Source organism: Besnoitia besnoiti, chromosome II (assembly GCF_002563875.1).
Source record: "Besnoitia besnoiti strain Bb-Ger1 chromosome II, whole genome shotgun sequence".
Taxonomy (NCBI): domain Eukaryota; phylum Apicomplexa; class Conoidasida; order Eucoccidiorida; family Sarcocystidae; genus Besnoitia; species Besnoitia besnoiti.
Window position 1 is genome coordinate 1,095,448 of NC_042357.1, and position 20,793 is coordinate 1,116,240.

Here is a 20,793-nt window from a genome sequence, read left to right on the forward strand (position 1 = left end):
CGGCGCTGACAATTGAGGAAGGACGAGGTGACATGCAGTTGGAGGGTCCTTCAGTGTTCGCTCCTTTTTTTCTCAAATGCGGGGCATGCGCATTGTCTGACGCCCTTGGATCGCTTTTTGGGATGCACTTTTCGCGAGCAAAGACCGCGCCTCCACACTCCTGTTTCGAAACGGATTTTAACGCTGCGAACCTTGTTGGAGCTCCCAATGTCCCGCCCCTTTCCGCCGGAAAAAGCCTCAATTCATCGACGTGTCGTCGCCAGCGCGGGACGTCAGCCGAATTCGGCTCGCGCGAACCTGGAGTGTGAGGTTCGCCGAGTAGAGAAGTTTTCGCATAGTGTCTGCTGTATGTCCGCTTCCACATTCTGCCTTTTCCAGAATCCCCACTCCCTGACTATCTTATCAATTGAACCTCCTGCTTGTCTCGTCCCCTCCCCTCTCGCAGCGGCCTAGGCTGGTCCGTGCTGTGAGCCGTTTCCCGGCGTTGTTGTGCCTGCTGTTTCTTTGTCTGACGCGCTTTCTCTTTTTGAATTCTGGACTTGTGAACTCCGCGGAAAGCGAGGCTGTGCTGCCCCCCTTCCGGCGTCATCCATCGTATGATTTCTGTGTGCGTGCTTCCGTCGCGCCTCTCGCACATGCAGTCCGTGGCAAGTTCGCGTCGTCTGGCGTCTGCCGCGTATCGCATTGACATGCAACCAACTTCCCGTTTCCGCGCAGAGCGTTTCTCCACAATTCTGCTTCTCCTTTCTTCTCGCTTTCCCCGCTTTCACCCTTTCCCCCTGGCGCCCCCAAGCCCTTCGCAGCGAGAGCGACCCGCGAGGCTCCCAGCAAGGCGCGCAGGTCAATCAGCGTTGTGTCGCCAAGATTTAGGCCACAGAGACAGGTTTTCTGCAACCCCCAACCCGCCGGAGACAGCCAGAAGGAAAACGCAGGGAGAGAGGCGACCCGGGGCCACGAGGAGGGAGGCGGCGTGTGCAAGGATAGAGGAGCGAAGCCGCTGCTGTCGTCTGGGGGCAGCAGGGAAGGGGTCTCGCGGCCTCAGGTGGAAAAATGCAGAGGCCTCAGCCTGCAGACACCCGAGGACTGGAGAGCCTTACTGATACTTTCATCGTCGACATCGGTAAGGGGTACCGTCTCGAAGCGACACACTTGCGGGTTCCCGCCGCAGCCGCCGACAGGCCTGGCCGTGGAGTCTCACTCCGTGTCGCCACGAGAGTGCCGCTTGTGGGGCGTCGCTTCTCTGGGTCGGGGCTGCCTTTCTCCTGGCTGCGTTTTCCGTGCCCTCACTCCCGTCTTCCTCGCTCCGATGCCGTCTCGTGGTGCCCACCCCACCCCCCGCCCTCTCACCCCCCTTGCTCGGCTCTGGCGTTTGTCCAGACGGCTGGAGGCTTTTCTGTCTGGTGCTGAACCTGAAACACGGGGCCTGTCTGCACAGAAAAAGCAGTGGCAGGACTTGTCATACAGCGTGTCGCGTCGTCTCTGGACTGAGCGCTTTGCAGACGCCGTGATAGTAGCCCGCTGAATCCTTGGGCGCAGGCCCTTCTAGTCTCTGAACGACGCGGCAACCCTCGACCCGAAATCGCTTCTTTTGCGTCTGCAAGCGGCCTCGTGTGCAATCCAAGATGCGCGTGCGTCCGTAGCGCAAATTTTGAAGCTCTCTCTCTTGAAGGGCGAAGCTGCGCTTGTTGTTTCGCGTCTCCTCGTCTTCGCGACTGGGTCTCTCTATGATTGTGTCTCCTCTAACCGCGCCCGTGTGTTCTTTGCTGTGTCGCGTCTGTGCAGGGCCCAACGCAGAGCGCCTCGCGTGCCGCCGCCAGGTTTTTCGTCACCTGCGAGGCCTCATACTCGAAACCTTCCGCGAGTGGAGATCGCGGCAGTGGGCAGCTACGCGCCAGGCGCAACTCGCGTCGTCCGTCGCGCCGTCCGCTGCGCCGCCGCGCGCCTCCGAGCCTGGGTCCGAAGCGCACGGAGAGCGTGCGGAAGAAGCCCACCGCGGAGACTCTGGCGGCGCGGAGGCAGGGGGCGGCCGCTGCGCTGGAGAGGCGCCGCTTGCTGATGCGCGAAAGCGAGGCGAAGCTTGCAGCTGTCGGTGCTGCGAAGGCCGTCGCAGGGCGCCAGGAGACGGAGAGAGACCGACTCAGGGACAACGGCGGGGTGTGCCGACCGAGGTCTGCACACGATGCCGGCGATCGCGAAGACCCGGAGCTTGTCAGGGCGAGAAGAGTGGCGAGGCACACACATGGGTCGCTGCCCCCGCTGACGTGGCGCACGACGCCTCGCGCCCGGGAGATGGGGCAGAGGGGACCGCGGAAGGAGACAGGCAGGCGCACGCCGACGCTGGCGCTTCTTCCTCTCGCGGGAGTAGTGGAAAATTAGATACACAGTCTAGCGAAGGCCCGAAGGATGGAGAAGGCGGCGCCTCGGCGGCCAAAGACTGTCAAAGCGGCGAAGGGTGTTCATGCGCGGAGGCCACTGCGGCAGACGGCGGCGTATCCGCAGGTGGAGCCCAAGCGGCGGGCGCCGTCCCCTCAGGGCCTGCCGCTGGAGAGACTCCCGCGGAGACATGCTCCCGCGACTGCTGCCAACGCGCAGCGGGCGCCGGCGGCGACGTGAGCCACACCGCACGCGAACGGGCGAGACGAGGAAGCGAAGGGGACTCCCTAGGTGGTTCGCGCCCGCGTGAGAACCCCAGCGCGCGCGAAAGGCGCACGAGCTCGAGTAGAACTGTGCCTGCATCGTCATCTTCTTCCTCCTCCTCGTCCTGCCTCCCGTCGTCGTCCTCGGCGTGGCCTGAAGGCGCGCCCGAGACGTCTGGGGGCTGCGGCGAAAAGCCAAGCGGGGCGACGGCCTCGTCGTCGACGTGTGCCTCCTCATTCTCTCTCGCTCCCTGTGTGTACTGCTCCTCTTCTTCTGCCTCTTCTTCCTCTTCGTGTGGCTCTTCGCCTTGCCTTCCGGCAGCTAAGGCGGCTGAGCGCGCCGCGCAGTACCAACCCGAGGAGGACGACATCTGCGTCGCTGTGTACCGCTACGGTTCCTTTCCGCTGCGGACGTTCCTACCCGACGGCGACTTGGACATTGGCATCATCACCTTCAACAGGCACACTGGCGTCCTCGAGGGTGAAGAAGAGAGCGACGCGCTGCTCGCCGCGCTCCTGGAGGCCTTCCAGCAGGAGCGCGTCAAGAACAACAAGAAGTTCCCCGTCCGCGAAGCCTCACTCGTTGACGCCGAGGTCCGCATCCTCAAATGCATCGTCGCCGGGATCGCGGTTGACGTGTCTGTCAACAAGGTACGCGGAAAACGTGGGCGGAAGGGCGCCCGCACGGGGGCCGGAATCCTCTCCGCAGCAGGGCCTGGGGGCGGGAGGCGATGAACTAGAGACACCAGGAGAGGGCTCCAGAGCGTCACACACAGAGGCGCGAGGACACAGGAAAGGGAGGGTGCGACGAGACAGCTGGCGGCGAACGACGACGACGGAGAGGAGAGATGGACAGGCAAAGGCGGGAAAGGGACCGAGCTGCAAGACGAGAGCGGGGGCGAAGGCGGCATGGACAGCCAGCAGTGCGCACACAGAAACACAGACAGCGTAGACAGCCTGAGTGAGACTCCTTTCGTTCCTCTCTCTGCGTTTCTTGCTGCCGCACAGGTCGGTGGGTGCTGCTCGCTCGTCTTCCTCGAGCTGGCAGACAGGCGAATCGGGCGAGATCACCTGTTCAAGCGCTCTGTGCTTCTCATCAAGGTAAGGGCGATGACCTCTGTCTCTGCCGACCCCCCTCGTGGGTCTTCACTCCTCACCTCTCGCTTCCGCGTATTTGTCTGTTCTCTCTCACCCCTGGTCGAGATTCCCTTCCTTCTTTCTCGGCTGCTGCAACTCCGTTTCTACCTCCTATATTTCGCGATTGGCTGTCTTCTTCTCGACCGCTTGCCTCTCGGTGTAAAAGCACCTTTGTCTGCCTTTGGAAGACTTCTCTGCGAGCCTCTTTGTCGGCCTGAAATTTGAGCGGCCGGCTTGGTGCGTCACTGTTTTTTTTTTCCCTTGTGTGCGTCTTTTCGCGTTCGCAGTCATGGTTCGCCTACGAGTCACATCTGCTTGGAAGCCGATCGGGGCTGTTGGCGACGTACTGCGTGGAGACCCTTGTGCTCCATCTGTTTCACGTGTTCCCCGCTTCTCTGCTCCCGACGCCGCTGCATCTGCTGTTTCACTTCTTCTCGTACTACTCCTCCTTTCACTGGGACCGCTACGCCGTCACCTGCTGCGGCGCGCTGCCTCTCACGTTCATCACTCGCGCCGCTTCCTCGTCGTCTTCCCCTTCCCTCTCTGGAGATCGGCGTCAACAGGCAGGGGGGGCGGCGCCTTTGCCCGCTCTGTCTTCTCGCCGCTCTGTGCCGGGGGTCGGGAACACCTCCTTCTCTTCTTCAGCTTCGCATGCCCCTGCGTCGTCTGTCCCCCCTCAGCCCTCCTCTTCTCCGTCTGCAGCCTCCCCGTCCTCCCTCGCGCCGCCGCGTCCAGACGGCGCAGAGGAAGCCCCGCCGCACGCGGCGGGGGGGCGGCTTCCAGCGGCCGCGAGTGCCGCGGCGCCCTCTGGCGGGCGGTTCATGGGCGAGCACTGGGTCGGCGTCGAGTACGAGGGCTGCGAGGCCCCGTGGCTGGTCGCGCGGCAGCGGCAGAAGCAAGAAGAGAATGGCAGCCAGGATGACGACCTGCAGCTTGAGCGCGCAGCTGCGCTGATGCTGCTGATGCAACAGCAGCAGCGCAACATGGTCTTGGTCCCTCACCCCACGCCTCTCGCCCTCCCGGCCTCTGCGGGCACCCCGGAGGCCACCTCGGGAGTGCTGCACGGCGGCGGTCGCGGCGCTGCTGGGCGGTCGGCGCCTGCGGAGGTCGTTCTGCAGCCGCAGGGCCCCTCGATGAACATGGCCAGGATGATGGAGAGCGTCGAGTTCGTGGAGGAGTGCAGGTACAGATTTCGCCACTCGTACGGCGCGTACGGCGCCGCCGCGGCTGCCCAGCGGGGCGCCGGTCTGCGGCCGTTCTCCGCGGCTGCGGGCGGAGGCGCGTCGTCCGCCGCGCCGTGGTGGGTAGGCAGCGGCGCGGCGGCGAGCGCGTCGTCGACGCCGTCGCACTCGACTTCTCAGGGGCCTGCTGCGTTTTCTGGTCTCGCCACCAAACGCGCGCAGCCGCAAACGGGGGGCGCGGGAGGCGGCGGCGCGGGCGCGGGCTTCGCCTCGGGGGCCGGCGCCCCTGCGGGAGCTCACGGGCGGAGGAGGTGCCCTTTCTTGTTTCGCAGTATGAACGTCGTGGACCCACTTCACAATAGCAACAATCTGGCGAGGAGTGTGAGTGAAACCGCCTTCTACCGGCTGCTGCACGCGATGAAGAAGGGCCTCCGCGCGCTCACGGGCATCCTGACTTCGGGAGACACCGCGCAGTTCCGCACGCTCTTCCTGCCCAACTCGTATCTCCTCCTCGAGCGCATCATGTTCGCCACCGTCGCCTACCCGGCGCTGCGCCCGCTCATCTGCTTTCCCCTGCCGCCGCCGCGCCTCGGCGCCGCGCCCGGAATGTGTTTCTCGCTTCCTGGCGCGTCCCGCCGCGATCTGCGCCACCGGGCGCCGGCTCACGCAGGCCCGAGCGCTTCTGCGTCGCCTACGGCATCTGCGTTCCGCAGAGGCCCCGCGGGCGCTGCGGCGACGACGACGCGGGCGAGCGAGGAAGGCCGGAGGGAGCCAGCGAGTCTGAGGCATCCGCCGTCGGCGTCCGGCGCCCCCTGTGAGTGTCAATGCGCACGCCACGCACAGGCGCTGGCTGCCGCGGAGCGGGGAGACGCCAAGGAGGAGCGGAGGAAGGATCGCGCCGCGGGGCCGGAATTTGCGAAAGCAGCTGCCTGCGCTACCGAGAAGGCAGGCAGTGGAGAGCCCAAAGGCAAGCGAGAGAGGGGAAAGCGGCGGTCGCCTAGTCCGGCGGCGCAGCGAGATACTCCACAGGACGCCGCGCAAAGGAACGCAGAAGACCGCACGCACGCCTCGCCGTCCTCTCCGCGCGCGCCGCCGTCGACCCCATTGCGTTCGCCACCTTCGCCGGCAAGCGCCCCGCAGCGAGAAGGGTCACGCAATAGAGGGGGGAAGGCAGACGCGCGCCAGAACGAAGCGGCTGTGACGAGGGAGGACGGAGACGCGCGCCCCGATCCGCCGGGCGGGTGCCCTTCTGGCGCGGTCGAGCCGCCTCAGTCCGGTCGCGCTGCTTCAGGGCAGCCAAGCGGGGCGGAGCAGGGAGACTTTCCGACGCTGCGAGGCCTCGAGCACCGTGGCAAGATCGGCGAAGTCGAGCAGAGTGAAGCGGAGACGCCTGTCTCGGCAGGTGGAGAACGTGCCGAGGATGAGACCCTCGCGGAGAAGGAGAGAGGGGAACCAGGGGTAGGCGAGGGCTCGCCGTCGGCTGGGTCCGCCGCCGGCAGACCTCGCCAGAGGAGTTTGTCGCTGTGCTGCGCACCGGCCGAAGGGCACCTCGAGAAGGCTTCACACAGCGGGAAGCGTCAAGGCGGAAGCGCAGAGGAGAGGCGAGGGCAGGGAGGAGGGCAGGGTGAGAGAGAGAGCCGTGCGGCGGCGGAGGCGAGCGGCTCGGCGGCGTCGCGCGCGCGCGACCTCGACGTTGCGGGGGCGCGAGCCCTGTCGCCTGTCTCCTCGAGCAAAGAGTGTGAGAGGCGCGACGGCGATTCGGGCGAGACCAGCACGGGGGAGGAGGACGGCGCAGAGGAAGAGCCGGTCGTCGAGGACACCCTCGTTGAGGATGAAAACCTGGAGGATGCGCTGGCGCTGGGTGACCTCGAGGTCGCGAACCTCCTCGATCTTTGCCAGCTCCTGCGTCAACCCAGTTGCCTCCCGCCGGACTTCTTGCATGCGTCCGCGTCTCCTTCGTGCCCGGTCCCAGCGGTGACCGGCACCCGTGCGGCGTCGCCGTCCCTGCCTGTGTCGCGTCCCTCGAAGCTCTCTCGCGACGGGGCTGAAGCCGGCACATGCGCAGCCGGCGAGAGCCAGCAAGGCCTGCTGCCCCTGTCTCCGACCGCGGTCGAAGGCGCCTCAGGCGGCGAGGCAGGGGACGGACGGACCGATGAGGAAGGTCTCGACATTTGGAAACGGCGCCTGGAACAGATTGCAGGGTTTTTGAACGGTGAACGGACCCGCGCGCCGCTCCAACAGGCGAGCGTCGTCTGCGTGGCAGACTCCAAGAAACCGAGCGGAAAACAGACGAACGACGAAGGGCCTGAGGGCGCGCCGCGCCCGACGGCCCCGGTCGGGGGTGATGACCAACAGAAGCAGCAAGAGCTACGCGGGAGGCATGCCTCTGAGAGTCGCCGGGAGAGAAAAGGGAAGGGCAGAAAGCGGTCGACAGACAAGGAATCGGCGGCTGACGATTTGAACGAGAAGCGGGACGTAAACGACTCGCAGGCAACGCCAGATTGCGCCTCGCGGCCTCCGGCCTCCTCAGCCCAACCGGCAGATTCAGCAATCTCGTCGGAGGACCGGATCTTCTCTTTTTCTGCTCCCGTCATGTCGAAAGAGAAGCAAAGCGGTCTGGGGCGGAGAGCTGCGTCGCGAGGGCCACGCGAAGGCAGGCCGCGCCAGGCCGAGGGCCGAGGCGAAGGCGACAACGACAAAGGGCGCAGCGAGAAATATCGGCGGCAGGGCAGCGCCAGCAGCGATCCTGCGCCGTACTGCGCTTCTACTTCTCTTCCTCCTGATGCGAGTGCCTCGCCCTTGAAGGCCCCTCGACCGCCTCACCCCCGTCTCAAGCTCCTGCTTCCTCTGTCCTCTCCACGCCTGTATCCCTTCGGGCCCTACACTGGCTCGAGTGCTTCGTCAGGGTTTGCTTCTGGGGAGGCAGGCGGTCCTCTTGGGCAGGACGCCTCTCTTCTGGGCGCCCGCCACTCGCTTCAGGCCGAGTTTGGCCTTTTCGGCGCGCCGGCAGGCCCAGGGGCCTCGGGAGCTGGCAGTGCGGCTCCGGCCGCGCTCGGAGCAGGCACTCTAGGGCGCCACGGCCCCGCTGCGGGGACAAGCCCCGCTACGATGCTGGGGGGGGGGCAAGGCGTGATTGCTCTGAACGCCAGCGGGTCGACGGGGGGTGCGGCAGGGAGCGTGCACAGCGGGCTCGCTTCGTCCTCTGCCGCCCGCGGCTTCGTCTCGTCCCTCGGCCCCGGTGCCTCAGCGTACGCGGGAGGCGGCGTGTACGCGTCGCTTTCGGTCCCGGCGGCAGGAGGGAACTTCTACGCTCACGGGCACCGCCGCGGAGCCCAGGGCGGAGCCTCGACTCACGGCGGGGGGGGCCTCGCCTCGTCAGGGCCTTCGGTCGGCGACTCGGCGGGAGCCGCAGGCGTGCCGGCGGGCTCGGCTTCCACGGGGTCCTTGGGGCACTTCCGCGCCGCTCCGTTTGCTCAAGTTGCTGCCCACGGCGTCTCGCATTCGCTGGCAGCCGCCCACCCGCCACGCTCCCGCCGGCGGAGCAGCAGCACCCAGCAGATGACCCAGTGCGGCTCTGCGAGCGAGGAGGCCGCTGCGCCGCGGGGGGGTCACGCAGGCCGCAATTCGGCAGCCGCGACCCGCTGCTGGACTGTCTCACACGCTGCGGGCGTGATTGGGGCGCCTTCTTCCGTGCTGGCAGGAGCGCCGCTCGCGCGGCGCTCACAGACGGGAGCTGCTGCCGGCGACAAGGGCGGCGGCACCGAGGGCGCTAAGCGCGAGGCGGGAGGAGGAGGCCCCGAAGGCGCGACGCCTGGCCGCAGCGCCTCGCAACGCCGAAGCAGCTCCGAGAGCGAGTACGGCTCGAGCCGCTGTGGAGATGGACGGAAGGCTGTGAGCGGCGCAGGCGTGGTGGACAAGGGCGGAGCGCATCCGCCAGGGCCGGCTGCTGCAGGCTCTGAGCCAGCGGCCCTAGGGCTCCACTGGCGAGTCCCTCAGGGGTCGCGGCACGGCCCCGCCCCGCACGCAGGCTCAGAGGGGGGCGCCGTGGCGGCGGACGCGGGGCAGGAAGCGGGAGGCGGCGGGGCCGTGGGGGCCCGGACGGCGGCGGGGACAGCCAGTGATGTGGGGCTGGGGCGGCAGACAGTCGGCCCCGGTGCGCGGGGACAGGAGCGAGCGCGAAGTCGGGGCGGGACAGCGCCCCCGATGGCGGGTGGCGGTTACGATGAACTCGGCGCGGACTCTGACTTGCCTGCACTCACCAGCGCTGCAAGCACCGGTTGCCTCTCGTCCGGTGACGGCCTCGGCAGTGACGGAGACAGTCGCGCGAGCCTCAGCGCCAGTTCGACGCGGGGGCGGTCGTGGGCCTCTGTGGCGACGGCGGCAGCGGCTTTGGCGACCGCAGATCTACACGCGGGGGGCGCGTCACCCGGCTCGGGCAAAGGCAGCGCAGGGTCGGCGTCCCTCAGTTCTGTTAACGGAAAGGCCCTAAAACCCCGCTCACAGCGGAGTAGCAGTCTCGCGGGTGTCGCCCTAGCGCCGCCGGCGAGCTCAGCAGGTGAGACAGCGGATGTCGCTGTTCGCTCTTTCGCGGCTCGCGCAGGAGCAGGCGCGGCAGGGGCATCCAGGGGGAGCGGAGACGCGCGTTTGACTGCGGCCGAGGCGCGAGACGCGGGACTCCACCTGCGAGGCCTCGAGCGCAGCGCCCAGGTCACGCCGGGTGGTGGCGGAGACGACAGAAATCGAAGCAAGGCGGATTCGGAAAGCGGCAGCGCGAGGGCGCTACCGCAGAAGAATGCAGAACATGTGGAGGACGGGAGGTCCTGCCGCGGTGCACACGCCGAGGCCAGGGACCCGGTGAGCGGCCTCGACGCGTCTCCAGAAGGGGCGCCGGGGGTGCGAGGTCGCGGCGGCTTCCACGCCGCAGCTGGGGGCCCTAGGGGGGCTGCCCACGCCGACGCGAGCGGCACAGACGGCGGGCTCTCTTTGAGTCCCTCGACAGGTGCCGAGACGTCGGGCTCCACACGGTCGCGGTCGGTGCCGTACTTGCGGGCGGCGGAGAGGGCTGAGGACGTCGCCAAAGCCAGAGAGGCGCCGCACTCGTTCTCTTCGGGTGCAGTGGTTTCACACAAAGCGACAGGCTCCGCGGCCTCCAGTGGACCTGAAACCCACCCCCCCGCAACCGAGCTGTTCCCGCGGAAGCCAGGCGCGTCGCCACGCAGGCGGCCGCTGCTGCGCAGCAGCGGCCCGCAGGGCCTGGGGGCTCACAAGGGTTTCGGGGTCGACGTCGCGCGGGGTTTCTCCAGTCGGGGGCCGCCAGAAACGCTTCCCGACTTCAGTCAGCACGACAATCTCTCGTGGCCGTCTCTCCCGGTGAGCGGCGCGAGCGAAGCGTCTGCGTCGCGGACGCCACCTCGCGGGGGTGGCGCGTCCTCTGCATCCGCTCCCAAAAAGGAGCGCCGTAGCAGCGCCGGGGACGCAGTGTCGAGTCGCGCCGCGGAGCCGAAATACCACGAAGCAAGCAGCATGTCTGGGCAACAAAATTCGCGCGCAGGCTCCGCGGAGAAGCTCGCGGACGCCGAGGGGCCCCAGAAGACGACTTGGGCCGTGCCTGTGCAGCTGCCGTCGCCGGTCCACCGAAGGCGGGGCGCCGACTGCATACCCAACGCGTGGAGCTTCGACGCTGCCGCTAGCGCGCCCGCCGCCGCGTCTCCGAGCGGCCGTCGTTCGGAAAAGCCCCTCGAAAAAGCTGCGGCGCAGGATGCGGCGAATGCCCGCGAGCGCGGCGGGCGGGGTTGGCGGTCTCAGTCCTGCGAGGCGCTCTCACCTTCCGAGGGAGAGTCCCAGGCGACAGTGAGCGCGGCGGGGGACGAGACAGGAGGTGAAGAGGAGCTCGGGAGCCGCGACAGGCCCTCCTGCTTCCAGCCTGGCTCCGCTGAGCGTAATAACGCGTTGAGGTTGCCTGTGCCTAACTGCGGGGCTCCGCGTTCCAGCGAGGCTCGCAGTCAAAACGACGCAGCGGCAGGCCATGTTTTGGTCGCAGAGGCGGCAGTCGAGCAGCTGGGCCGTGGGGGGGGCGTCCGGAATCGGGAGCGAGGGGACGCAGGGGAGGGTTCATGGGCTGCGCGCGAGAGCGCTGACCAGGCGGCCTTCCCTCGAAGGAGCGCAGCTGAGAAGGGCAGCTCGTCTCTCACCGATGCGAGCCCAGCCGCGGGCACAGGCGCCTCACAGCACGGAGGCCGACGAGGCGCGCGAACGGCGGGCATACAGAAGGACGGGAAAGGGAGTGCGACCCCAAGTTTGCCCGCCGCGTCCTCAGGATATCAGGAGAAGCCCGGCTCTGTCGTCCCCGTCATTCTCCCCTCCGGACTCGTCTCCGCGCCCGCGGCCGTCTCGATTGGCGCGGCATCTCCCGCGGCGGTCCCTGTGGCTCCGTCCTTCGCCGCGGTTGCGGCGGCCGCCGCCGCCGCCACGAACCCGAGCAGCCCAGAGGCCGCGCCGAAAGGCCCCGCTTTCCCGTGGGGTGCGGGCGCGAGGACGCGGGGCGGCACCGCCCCGGCGGCGGCGTCTGCAGACGGCGACGAAGGTGCGTCGCGCCGCAGGCAGGCAGCCTGGGGGAGAGCTGCGAGCGGGCTTGAAGACAGGGAGGAAAGGGCGACGCCGGTTGGGGGCGACCGGAGCGGAGAGAGGCGCAGGGGAGATGGTGGGGCTCCAGAGGGAGGGCGATCGGCCTTCGACGGAGGCGACCGCGAGAAGAGGGCGTCATCAGCTGCTTCAGCGGACTGCGTTCATGAGACGTCCAGCCGCGAGGGCCGTCCGCCGTCCTCGGCGACGCGTCGCGCGTCGGTTTCTTCTCAGACTTCCACTCTCTCGTCTCCGCCGTCGTTCTCCGCGCAGGTGTCTTTGGGGTCTGTGCAGCTGCCTGAGGGGACCGGCTCGTCTCAAGCGCCGAAGCGGAACTGGGCTGCCGTCGTGTTGACGAGCCCGGCGCCCTCCAAGGCCTCGCAGGGGAGAGACGCCCCAGCCGCTTCCGCGGTTCTCAAAGACAAAGCGAATTCAGCAGGTGATTTTGAAAAGCCGAAAGGCAGGGATCCTCGGGGGGGTCTGCCGGCTCTGGTACTTCCAAGGCGCGCGCGGCAAAGGCGACACCCGCGGGACCCGGCGGAGACCCGCCTCTGGCGTCGACAGGCTCGGCGATGTCGAGCAGGGCTGCGGCTGTCGCGTCTCGCTCGTCTGCGGTCCCGGCCGACGAGGGCTCGAGCGCAGCGTCCCAGCGTCTATCGGAAGGAGACACCACGGGGAAAGGCGAGGACGAAGACAGGCGACGAGAAAAGGACGCGGCAGAGAATGGAGGACAGGCTTCATCCCCGGCTTCTGCAGGGCAGTGGGCGACGAAAGGGCCTTCGCTTCTCTCGCGTGTGTCAGGCTCTCCCAAGGCGTCTGCGCTTTCTCCTTCAGTTTCCGCGAAAGAATCGGAGCCGCGAAAGTCTCCCGCGTCGAGTCCAGGGCCCCAAAACTCCAGCTGCGACCTCGCGTCGTCACGTGACGGACCGGCTTCTGTTCCGGCCTCAGCTTCTCCTTCGCTGTCTGCGGGTGCGTCTCCAGGGAATGCAGGCGAGACGTCAAGCGTGAAGCCTGAAGAAGATGCTTGGGCTTCGTCTGTGCGGCGTTCAGCTTCTGGGCCCCTTAATGAGGCCGAGCCGAGAAAAGCCGAGCGTGTGGGACCCCGGTCCGTCCACCAGGCGCCTTCTCCGTCGGCTGCACCCTCCGCGGGGTACTCGCCCTCGTCTGTGCGCGGAGAGGAGGGCGCAGAGGAGGGCGAGAGTTGGCGGGGAGAGAGGGACCGACACGCGCGAGCGCTGTCGCTTTTTCCAAGCGAACAGGACGACGGGAGAGGCGACGGCGGCGCAGAGCCCGGCGACGGCTCCTGGTCTACTCCGTCTTGCAGGGGCACAGGGAGCTTCGGCAAGCAGGTCTTTCTTCAGAACGCAGTGAGCCCGAATGGCGGCTCGCGCGGCGTGGACTGGGGGCGCAGCGAGGGCATAAACCGCACGCCGTCCGCGTCTTCGCGGAAGGCCTTCTTCTCCGCAAAGTCCCGAGATATCGAAGACGACATCAACTGGCGCAGCACCGCCTCGACCCAGGCGGCCCGCGGTGGCGCGGGGCCCTCGCGAGCGTCGCTCTCTCTCGCGGACGAAGGAAAGCGCTCCTTCCTCGGCAGCGACCACGGGGTCGCCAAAATGGGCGCGTTGGGCTCCAAGGGGGCGGAGACAAGTGTCTCCAAAGGCAAGGGAGACGACGTTCGCCGGCAGAGCGAAGGGATGCGGAGAGCCCCCTCTGCGTTCGCCGACAGGACCGCGACGGGCGCGGGCGCCGAGTTCGGACTGAGTGCACCAGGCGGCGGAAGGCGCAAGAGTTCGTCTTCGTTCCAGCTTGGTCAGAAGGGCGGAACCCGAGGGGGCGTGGACGCCGACGGGAGAGACGACGGCCCCTCGCCGACGAGTCCGCAGGGCCGGCTCGTGCGCGGCTCGTGGACGCGTGAGGCGCTGCTGCAGAGGCCCGAGGTGCTGTCTGCGATGAGCCCAGAAGAGCGACGCGCGGAGCTCGAGCAGAGCAGACAGCAACTCGCAGAACTCCAAGAGAGCCTCATGTGGACCGTAAGCGCGTTGCCTTCTGTCATTGTGCCCCGAGAGCGGGTTGCGGAGTCGTTAGCGTCGACCCAAGACGTGACATCTCCACATCGGTGGAGCCAGACGGCGCCATCCGCGGCAGTAACGGCAGTGTGTAGAGAGAGAAGCGAGCTGTCGAATTCGCTCAAAGTGCTGAGATGTAGATAGGCAACCAGAATGCGGAATCGTAGCGTCCGATGCAGATAGAGAAGAACATGAACACGCAAAACTTGACACAATGTAGAGTCACTTTGGAATGGGCCCAGCCGTGTCAGCCAAGCAGCGCACGCAGAGGTGCAAGACTACGTCAAGCGCGAGGCAGAAGCCATTCTACGCTGTGAAACGTCTAGACTCTTCTTCTGAGGTGGCGGGGGCAAGGCGAAGGCAGAAATGGAACGATTCGTGCGTGTGTCCGTTTCCTTTAGACCGCGACCAACAAAAGAGACAAGAAAAAGGCTTCCGCAACAAACCGGCGCGTCGAACGGCAGCTCGCCTCTCTCGAATCCTTCATTGGGGTATGTCGTCGCTTGTCCAGCAGATACAGATCGTTGCAAACTCTAATTCGCCATCCAAGTGATTATACGCCTACGTTGTTTTTTATGCACAGCGAAAAAAGGTGGCTGCAAACAGAATGTGTTCACGACTGGAATCTCTGGTGCGCGCTCGCCGGGGAGGAGATAACTTTCCTCGGATCTCTCCAGTAGAGGGACGCTGTGGCCCTAGGGGCGGCACTGGAGTGAACTGTAGTAGCTTTTAACAGGGAGCCTTCGCATGCATCTCCAAAGGTACACAGAGGTGGGGATCGTTTGCTGCTTCGCATGAGCGAGTCGAACGACTACGCGTGTCACGTTTGTCTCTGCGTTTCCCCCTCAGATGCTCTCTTCCATAGAGGCTTCTTCTGGATCGAGTGCTGCCCAGCCTCCCCCCTCGTAGGCGCCGATGCTGCGGATGCGGGTCTCTTCGCTCTACGCCGTCTCGTCTCCGACCGGGCGCAGTGTTGGCGGCCCAGAACGTGGACGGCTGGACGGCGGGCTGCTCTGTCTCTCCCTCCGGTCGGGATTCGGTGCGATAGGTCTGCAGGTGACTCCCCTGGCGCTGGAGTCGGATGAGCGTCCGCTCTCTCTCGTGTTGCGGTCGTGGAAAGCAGTGAGCCGGCACCCAACGTGGAGAGGGGCTCTCGCCCTCGATTGCAGCGCCGGGAGGCCCCGCGAGCGGGCTTTTGGCGGCAGGCGCGCATTCGTCATCGCAAGGCACTCCGCAGCGACAGCGAAGCCGCTCTTCACTCTGTGTACTTGGGGCGGCGAAGAGAAGAGAAGTTCTTCGCTCCGCAGTTTCTGTCTGCTGCGGAAGGTCGTGAGCCCACCGGTGCTCAGAGACCCCGCGGCTGGGCGAGGAGGGGCCTGAACCGCTGGCAAGATGTGTCTCTGGAGACGAGAACGGGCGACGCCGATCCTAGGCCCTTGGGTGTGAGGAGGGGTGATTCCTGCAGCTCTCTATCGCTTGCTCCCTATTCGCCGCGTCGTCTCCCGTCTCCCTGGCTCTTTTGCTTCTCCCTCTGTTTCGTTTTTCTCAGTGCGTCGTTTCTCTGTGTGTTTCGTTTTTTCTGTGACTGGCGCCTATTCTTCGCACCGAAGGCGGGCTGGTAAAGCAGAAGCTGCCAAAAGGCATGCGAATTGGGTCCTGCATCCGGTTTTTTGTCGTACCGCGTCCGCACACGCAGCACCGAGGAAGAGGCAGATGCAGAAACGCTCTCGAAACGCATTCAGGAGGAGCGAGACAGGGTGAAGCAGAACGCATGCATGGAGACTTCGGCGGGGGAAAGTGGAAGGCAAGCGAAGGAGGGAGGCGAACGCACGGGCGGTCTTTCCCTCAGCTCAGCCTTCACTTGTGAGCGCCGTGGTTGCGCTCTTCCCCGCGTCCGCAGAAGAGGGAGAAAGAGAGATGCAAAAAGAAGACTCTCCGCGAAATAGCGGAGGTGCGGTGGCGTGCAAGATCCCTTTTCACGTTTGGAACACAGGTATTGGGCGAAAGTGTGTGAAGGTCGGAGGGGAACTGCGTTCGCCATTTGGCCTTCTTTCGTTAACCCCTCATACCCCCTCTCGGCGTCGTTCTCCTGCCTCGGGTAGCCGCACGGGGAGCCACGCGGCGGTCGGGACGCGAGGCGCCTCCTCGTGAGGAGTAGGGCCCTTGCAGTTATGTTTCCGTTTCCGTTGTTTTTTATTGGTTTCAAGACCCGCCGGGAAGGCTCCTGCTTCCGTGAGTTTTTTGTTCGTATTGGTTTGCAAAGGTCTGGGCGTGCGACACCTGTTTTGTTCTTGCTTCGACTTGTGTGGTGGCGTACACGCGTTTCTGGTTGTGCCTTTTTCCGTAGTTTCCAAGGTGCCGGTCGGCAGGGCCCCTGTGCGCTCGACACCGCAGCGGCTCCCCGCAAACGATTCGCCGCTTGTTTTTTGTGCTCTTTGAAAGACACCACACAGGTCAGGACACGTGCATTGTCGAATAACGTTCATGTTGGAATCAGTATCGCATTTTATCTGCAGCTGTCGAGGGCTCGCTGGCGTCTGGGGAGAACAGAAAAGGGGCCGTCGCTTGCGCGCGGTTGCAGGCGCACCCGTTTCCAACCAAGAGGCATTCACCAGAAACGAACAGATCACGCCGCAGTGGAATGAAGCAGTAGCGTTTGCCTTGAAGCTCCGCGAATACTGAAGCTAGACTCCCTGTGACGGGGCCCAGCCCGGATGTATAGAACATAGTTCCGAGCTCCAGAATTGGAGCCTATGAAAACGCAACGCCGGTCTCCGTATTACGGAATGTGCGTTTCACCGAGATGCCCGACGCTCATTCGAGCGCTATGTCTTCGCATCATCCGAGTGCAGCCCAGCAGAAAGGCTCGGCAGTCGGCGACATTCCTTATGCAACGATGAACTCTCTCCTCCTGGTTTCCCGCTAGACGACGTGCTGCGCCTGCGATAAGCATCCGCAACTCGCGTATGCGGTTGCAGGCAACTTAGACTCGCTACTCACTAAACTTCAGCTTGCGCAAGCAGGCCTCATCAACCGCCTTGGGTCAAATCATAAAACCTCATGTTGAAGGCGTTCACTGGTGTGTTTGCCGTGGTACGCTAGGGATATGGCAGCAGCCTCCCCAAGACAGGAGAGGAGTTTGTCAGGGATAGTTCCGCGTGGTTCTTGCTCGCTCTCTTGGTCGAGGAATGAATTGGAGATGCGAAGGTCGTAGGGCACCGAGAAATCGGACTCGCCTATTAGCGGTGGAAGCAGAATTGGCATGCGTGCACGCATGAACCGCAGCTTCAGAACAAGGCTGAATTGTTTTCGTGCCTGAGCTCATCAAAGTAGTAGCAGCCATCACTACCACGCCGACGCCTCAGCGCGACTCCAGTTCCGTTACTACATCACCTTCATCCGCGAGCCTACCCGCCAGCGCACCTGAGGGAGGGAGCACCCTATAAAGCTTGCTTCCGCCTTTTGTACACGGAGGAGCCACTGCTGTGATAACTATTGGTTCAGACGTGTTCTCGGTGATGTGCGAGAAGTTATAATGCGGCGACGACCGCGGTTCGGCCGAGCGGGCATGTCAATTTCCACAGATTGCGCACTTACCACTCGCACCCCGATGTCATGTAAACTGCGTTGTCCTCTAGTCCGCCACCACACTCAGGTGACCCCAAGCAGGGGCCCGCATTATCAAATCACTATTCCTACATCTTACCCTATGAAAAATCCCCCCCCCCCCCCCCTTCCTCTCCCGCGAAGCCTCCTGCTGACTTCCCCTTTGACGGAGAGACTCTGAGCTGAGCCCGGCCGTAGCTGGAGGCCGTCGCAGCAGTTCCTCGTGCAGTTGTCACAGTTGCTGTTAGTGGACTATGCCTCCGGAGCGATATCCTCGGTAATCGTTACATTTGGACTATACGCAGCAGGGGGCGTCCGGTGCCCTCAAGTAGCCACCGTTGGATGCTCGTTTCACGTGGTCAGTGAAACGTGCGAGCCAGTTGCGGGATCCCGCCAGACGAGCTAGTCAGGATCGCCGCTTATACCCACGCGTGCAGTCGCTGGTCGGGCAAATCGAATTCTCCGGAATACAAAAACGCATCAAAAACAGTATCTAGAGTCGGGACGAGCCGTTCCGAAGCCCGGCCTGCGCCGCGTTGCGCTCTCCACCACCTCCGAAGGAGGACAAGCCAGTCAAGAGCCTCGTGTTCATCAGACGTTGCATGCCGACGCACGAGGAGACTAGTCCTATATTGTAGAACAGAGGCAAGATTCTGCCCGGGTTGTGTCCTCCTCCCTGCTTTCCGCCTGACTACGGCGACGCTTGCCTCTCTAGACTCTGCCGGTCCGGAACGCTCGTGGCTCGAGGCTGCTCGTGGTCAGCTCTAGTTGACTGCATGCGCCGCGGCGAAGCGTTCGGGAGAGACGAGAGGTTTGTGAACGTGATCGGTTGAGAACGTGATTCCCAAAAAGAGAAAACACGTGAAACGGCTCCTGACATTTGAAATCGTTCGGGCACGCGTACTTGGCAAGCGCGAGAGGAGGAGGAGAAACGAGACTGGCATTCATTCTCTGGGGACATGTTTCTGTACGGTGTGCCGTCGCGATGGCGCCGATATGAACCGAGCTCTCCTTGGTCCCATTTTGGGTTTTCTTCTGGGCTGCTCCTGATTCGAATGCTTGAGTGCAGACTTCTTTTTGGACATGCAGTCCGCGCGCTGTCTTTTCGAAGAAGGGGCGAAAACCAGCGAATCGCCCAAGTCTTCCCCATTTTTACGTGCGCCGGCGCCCGCGCTTGTTCGGTGCCGTGACTGGTTTTCTCCCGTTCGCCGCCCACCGAACTGAGGGCTTGAACCCTTTGTGTCCACGAACGCGTTTTGTCGGCTTTGCGTGCGTTACCAAAGTATCGCAACTTTATGTATATGCCCTATCGCTTTCTGCAACGGTCGTCCTCAGGGGAATCCGCCACCGTTGATTCTTTGGATACCCGGAAACGGATTCGGATACATGCAGTGTCTTCTGCCTTGGGGACTTTTGTCAGGAAGGAACAGTACAACCCCCATACGCCAGCATCTTTTGGATCTCTGCAGGCAGAGAGCTGCTACGATTTTTTTTGCGCGGTTTTCCTCCTCTCCCCCATTTGGCCGTGTGCTGCCTCAGCCCTTTCCTGACAAACCTGCGGGCTCCGTTCCCTTTCTTTTCGACTTTCCAACCTGGACCGCGTGTTGACCTTAACTCAGTTAACGGAGTCTTGTTCCCAGATCTCCGTGAAGCAGTTCGCCGCGGCTTTTTTGCCGAATGCGGTGCACTCCGTCTGTTTTTCACAAGGCTTGTCAATCGCAGTCTTTCTTTTCAGAGCCCCGTAAACAGTCTCCTTTACAGGTCGCAGGCGAGGATTTGACGGAGAAACCACCCGCGGAAAAAACGGCGGAATAATGTCGTTCTTTGTCGGAGAGAAGGCGTGCTGGTGAAAAACCACGTTAGGGATGGCGTCATCTCTCTTTTTTTCACCGGTCTCTACGCTTGCGGACTGCGGGTAGCGACCTTAAGGGTAGTGAACGACGCAGGAGGCTTGGGATCTGCATTGTTTTGTGTGGTTCGCAGAAAGAGTGTGCAGACGCCTATGCCCTGGACTCTCTGTTGCTTTCTCTCTTGCGTCAGTCTCCGCCGGCGAAAGACGGGCCCCCTTAATTTAAGTCCGACAGCATCGTATTCCACTGTGTCCATCCGCATTCACGCGAGCCTGCAGGTGTGCTTTTTTCTCTCTCTCCAAACAACCCGCTGACTTCCGTCAGGCTGCTTCCTGTGTGAATGTGAGTCAGTTCATCAGCCACTCCGTTTCTCTCGGGTGTACGCGCAGCTCGCCTGGAGTCTATGTGCGGCGTTGACGGTTTTGGTTTCCTCGCGGGACAGTGTGTGTAACTGCGACAGTCTCACAGGAGATTTCTGGGTATTGATGCGCGCAAGGCTTTCCCTTGTATTGTGTCTACTGTGATACCTCTTTTGCGCACCGGTCGTCGCCGGCCTGTCTTTCAAGCCGTGCCTTGTCGCTGACACGGCGGCACAGGTGCAGGGAGAAGGCTCGCTGCTCGATCGGGTCAGCGGCGGAGGGTTGGGTACTGCGCGCACTGCATTTTGCAGTTTGTCTTCCGAGAGATATTTCCATGTCCTCTCTGTGCTGCTTGCCGTCTCCGCTTCTTCCGTTTCGTCCGGATTTCCTTCACTCGAAAGCGCCACTTCCGATCCGGAGTGGCGTGATCTGGCCGAGTTGCCTGGTATCTTCAGCCGAAGTGATGGGAACAGTTCTGGGAGGCTGTAGTAGACGGCGTCCGCTTTTTCATTTGTTTGAATAGGATCTTTCCTCGCAGTTGTGAGACGGCCCGTTCTTAGTTGCGACCTCCCCCTACAGAGTCCACTGGAGATCGGCTCCTCTCCCCCGGGGTTGTTTTCGGCGGCGCAGTGGGCGCGCGTGTCAAGAAGCGAGTTTGAAAGCTTCGCGTCTCCACGAAGGAACCTGGGGACTGTTTTCAGGCGTACTTTCTCCCGTCTGTGCATCGAGGGGAGGCGCAGCGCTCTGCCTTGCTGATGTGCGCAGCCTCGCCGTCTTTCCACGACGAGGCCTCCACAGTGTTTTCGGCGTGTCGACCGTCGTTTAGCCGATTTGCGAACGCCTGTCTCTGTCGTCTGGCGCACGCCCCAACGAGAAAGAAGCCGAGACGGCGTCGCAGGTGGCAAGACACCTGCCGAATTCGCGGGTGTAGGAAGACCTCAGCTGCGAGCCTTCGTCCACCTTCAGGTGTGTATATGCGCCTGGCGGAGGGCGGGTCGAGGCTCCTTTTTCGAATTGCAGCGGCCCGGTGGGCTCAGGAGATTCAGGGATGCTTCACGTTGGCCTCGAGGCTTTGCAAGCAGATCCGGAAGAGGAGGAGACATGCCTCTGTGAAGTCTTGCATGTGATTTTGCGGGATTCGATTGACGCTTCACCGGTTCAAACCCTGTAACTTTACTTTGGCCTGTTTTTGGCACGGGAGAAGTGGTATCTCGTTCGGCCGTTTTCACTTAACTTGTGTCTATTTGTCGCCCGTCGTCGTGCCGTTTGGCTGGGTCATCCCTGTGGGGCGTGTGTGAGCACATCGAGGCGCACTGTGAGATATTTGCCGCAGA

General features: G+C 63.8%; 2 protein-coding genes across 2 annotated transcripts; both read left to right on the forward strand.

Moving 5' to 3' along the window:
- Positions 1–1,050: 1,050 nt before the first annotated feature.
- BESB_035160 (uncharacterized protein) lies at positions 1,051–12,583 on the forward strand (the record flags this gene model as incomplete). Its single annotated transcript, XM_029362102.1, has 4 exons — positions 1,051–1,120; positions 1,783–3,287; positions 3,645–3,737; positions 4,061–12,583. The coding sequence occupies 4 exons, from the start codon at positions 1,051–1,053 to the stop codon at positions 12,581–12,583; spliced, it is 10,191 nt and encodes a 3,396-aa protein (XP_029221067.1).
- A 57-nt stretch (positions 12,584–12,640) lies between these two features.
- On the forward strand, positions 12,641–14,553 carry BESB_035170 (uncharacterized protein; the record flags this gene model as incomplete). The annotated part of the gene is made up of 4 exons (XM_029362103.1): positions 12,641–12,942; positions 12,987–13,608; positions 14,046–14,135; positions 14,494–14,553. 4 exons carry the CDS (start codon positions 12,641–12,643, stop codon positions 14,551–14,553), a joined length of 1,074 nt encoding a protein of 357 aa, XP_029221068.1.
- Between the last annotated feature and the right edge of the window lie 6,240 nt (positions 14,554–20,793).